This window comes from Octodon degus, unplaced genomic scaffold (genome assembly GCF_000260255.1).
Source record: "Octodon degus isolate 3935 unplaced genomic scaffold, OctDeg1.0 scaffold00004, whole genome shotgun sequence".
NCBI classification, from domain to species: Eukaryota; Metazoa; Chordata; class Mammalia; order Rodentia; family Octodontidae; genus Octodon; species Octodon degus.
Window position 1 is genome coordinate 22,936,182 of NW_004524580.1, and position 2,364 is coordinate 22,938,545.

The 2,364-nt window shown below is 41.5% G+C and overlaps 1 protein-coding gene across 1 annotated transcript in view; it reads right to left on the reverse strand.

The window, feature by feature from the left end:
• The window catches only part of Cep83 (centrosomal protein 83), a 160,909-nt gene that overhangs the window by 99,386 nt on the left and 59,159 nt on the right, over positions 1-2,364 (reverse strand). Inside the window, exon 2 of the mRNA XM_023718047.1 lies at positions 577-847. Within this exon, the coding sequence (XP_023573815.1) occupies positions 577-747 (171 nt within the window). The 5' untranslated portion in view covers positions 748-847. The remainder of the gene's footprint in view (positions 1-576; positions 848-2,364) is intronic.

Genomic DNA, 2,364 nt, shown 5'->3' on the forward strand with positions numbered 1-2,364 from the left:
GGGAGAGGGTCTGGCCCATGCTGCGCCTGAGCTGGGACTGGTCCCGCCGGTGCAGGGTAACAGGAAGCTCTCCACACACTCACCGGACCTGGGCTAGGACTGGGTCTGGGGGTTCCCGGAACTCGGCAGAAATTCCTACTGGGCGGGTGGGTTGGGGGAGGTACTGCGGAGTGGTGGGGTGTGGCCCAAGGGGTGGGAGAGGGTCCGGCCCATGCTGTGCCTGGGCTGGGACTGGTCCCGCCGGTGCAGGGTAGCAGGAAGCTCTCCACACACTCACCGGACTAGGGCTAGGACTGGATAAGTATCTTTTGTTTACAGAGTTTTACACTGTAGTTTCTGAAAGCAGTTTTACTTTTAGGGGAAAACACAACAAGCTACCTGGCTGTATTTACAGTCATTTGATATCATAGCTTTGAAACAAAGATATTTTAAAGCAACAATTTTACTGTGTCAAAAGTACTAATGCTCGAAATAAAAACAAAACTATACTTGATGCTCCAGAGGAAACATTTAGCCCAAACAAGTCTAGTAACTTTATTTAACAACCTATGCCTCAGCTCTAATCCAAGTAACTTACCCTGTGTGCTGCTGTTTTAGTTTCTGATAATTGTTTTTATGATGCTCACATTCCATTCTTTTATCAATTAACATTTTTTGCAACTCAGAGTCAGAATTTAGTCTACGATCTCCACCAGGTGGAAAAACGTCAGGAAAAGTGTCCATATTGGTAAGTGAGCTGAAAACCATGTAAAAACAAGTTGTGGTTTCTTGAAGGTTTAGTTTTCTTTTCAGGAGTATTTCCCACTTCTTTCTTGCTAAGGCTGAAGCTCAAGAGGCCAATTTATACCTGCACAGGAAAATACGCTTAATTAGTGACTCATGAATTTTAAGCTTCCATTGCTCTATATTTTTGTCACTTATTATTCTCTATCAATTTATATAACAAAGTCCAGTTTTCAGATTTTTCAAAATGTTCATAAAAAATGCGAAAATAAATTTGAATCATACCTTTAATATTTTCCTCCCCACTGACTCTGTGACCATCATTACAGAAGTTACCACTACAGCATTAGTATAACTACAAGGTTACAACTACAAGCATTAACCTAACTATACCAGCAGTATGGACTTTTTGGTTAAGTACTCTTGATACACTAGAAACAGCTACTAAAGTAATCTTCAATGGTGTATCCTAGTATAAAATGTATACTCGTATTATGGGAAAGTCACTTGGAATATGGCAAGTTGCTAGGGAGAATCACAGTCTTCACAACAATGATCTTCAGCAATACTATGTCAGTGATTAATGGTACAAAGAAGTTTTTATTTGACACAAAGAAAACTGCATTCAGCCTGATTCAGATGAAAAATCAATCAACATATAGTGCTGATCATACTTGATCTTAGGCAAAAGGCCCAAAAGCAATGTAAGTACTGATCACATCCCATATGTGATGTATAGTGCTAAGAATAGAAAACAATCACTTTACACATGCCCAAAAGCATTAACCAATATCATGATGGTGATACGCACCCACCCGCCCACACCCAAGCCTCAAGTGCTCAAGGAGTGGAGTTTCAAAGGTGGATAGGTTAGGATGTGTGAATGTGGATTAAGGATGAGATACTGGGATTATGCCTAGGGATAATGGAAGCCCCAACCTGGAGTGGGAAAGGAAGACAGGCTTGCTGCTACTGCTTGCTGTTTCTCTGTCTCCTCCTTGCTTTACCAAGGACTATTTCTCCTCTATGATGTCTCTCTACCATGCTACCCTGCCTTAGAGCTATGCCACTATGGACTGAAATCTCTATAAACTGTGAGCTCAGGGGGCCTGGGAGATAGCTTAGTAGAATCAGTGCTTCCCTGGCAAGCACAGGGCCTGAGTTCAACCCCTGGTTCTGCCCAAAAGAAAAAAACCAAAAAACTGTGAGCTGAAATAAGCCTTTCTTCCTCTAACTTTGGATGTCCAGTGTATTGTCTCAGCAACAAGTAACTAAAACACCCGGCCCCTGTGCCTTCTTGTAGGTGCTTTAATTCCCTATTTGGCTGGCCCTAAAACTTTAAAGTATTTCTGTCATTTTCTTTTGACAGGATTCTCCCTTAGTCATGGGGTACCATGATTTACTTTTTCTTATGACAAAGATCTCTAGCCTACGCAAATCATCTATTAAATTATTATGCCTTGATTGAAATATATCACCTCTAAGTTAGCATATCTACATATTACATAAGAAACTTTTAAAATTAAGATTGTCCCCTGCTGTGGTGAGGCATACTTATAATCCCAGCACTGTGGAGATTGAGGCAGAAAGACTGCTGTGAATTTGAGGCCAGCTTAGGTTACACAGAGAGTTCAAGGCCAG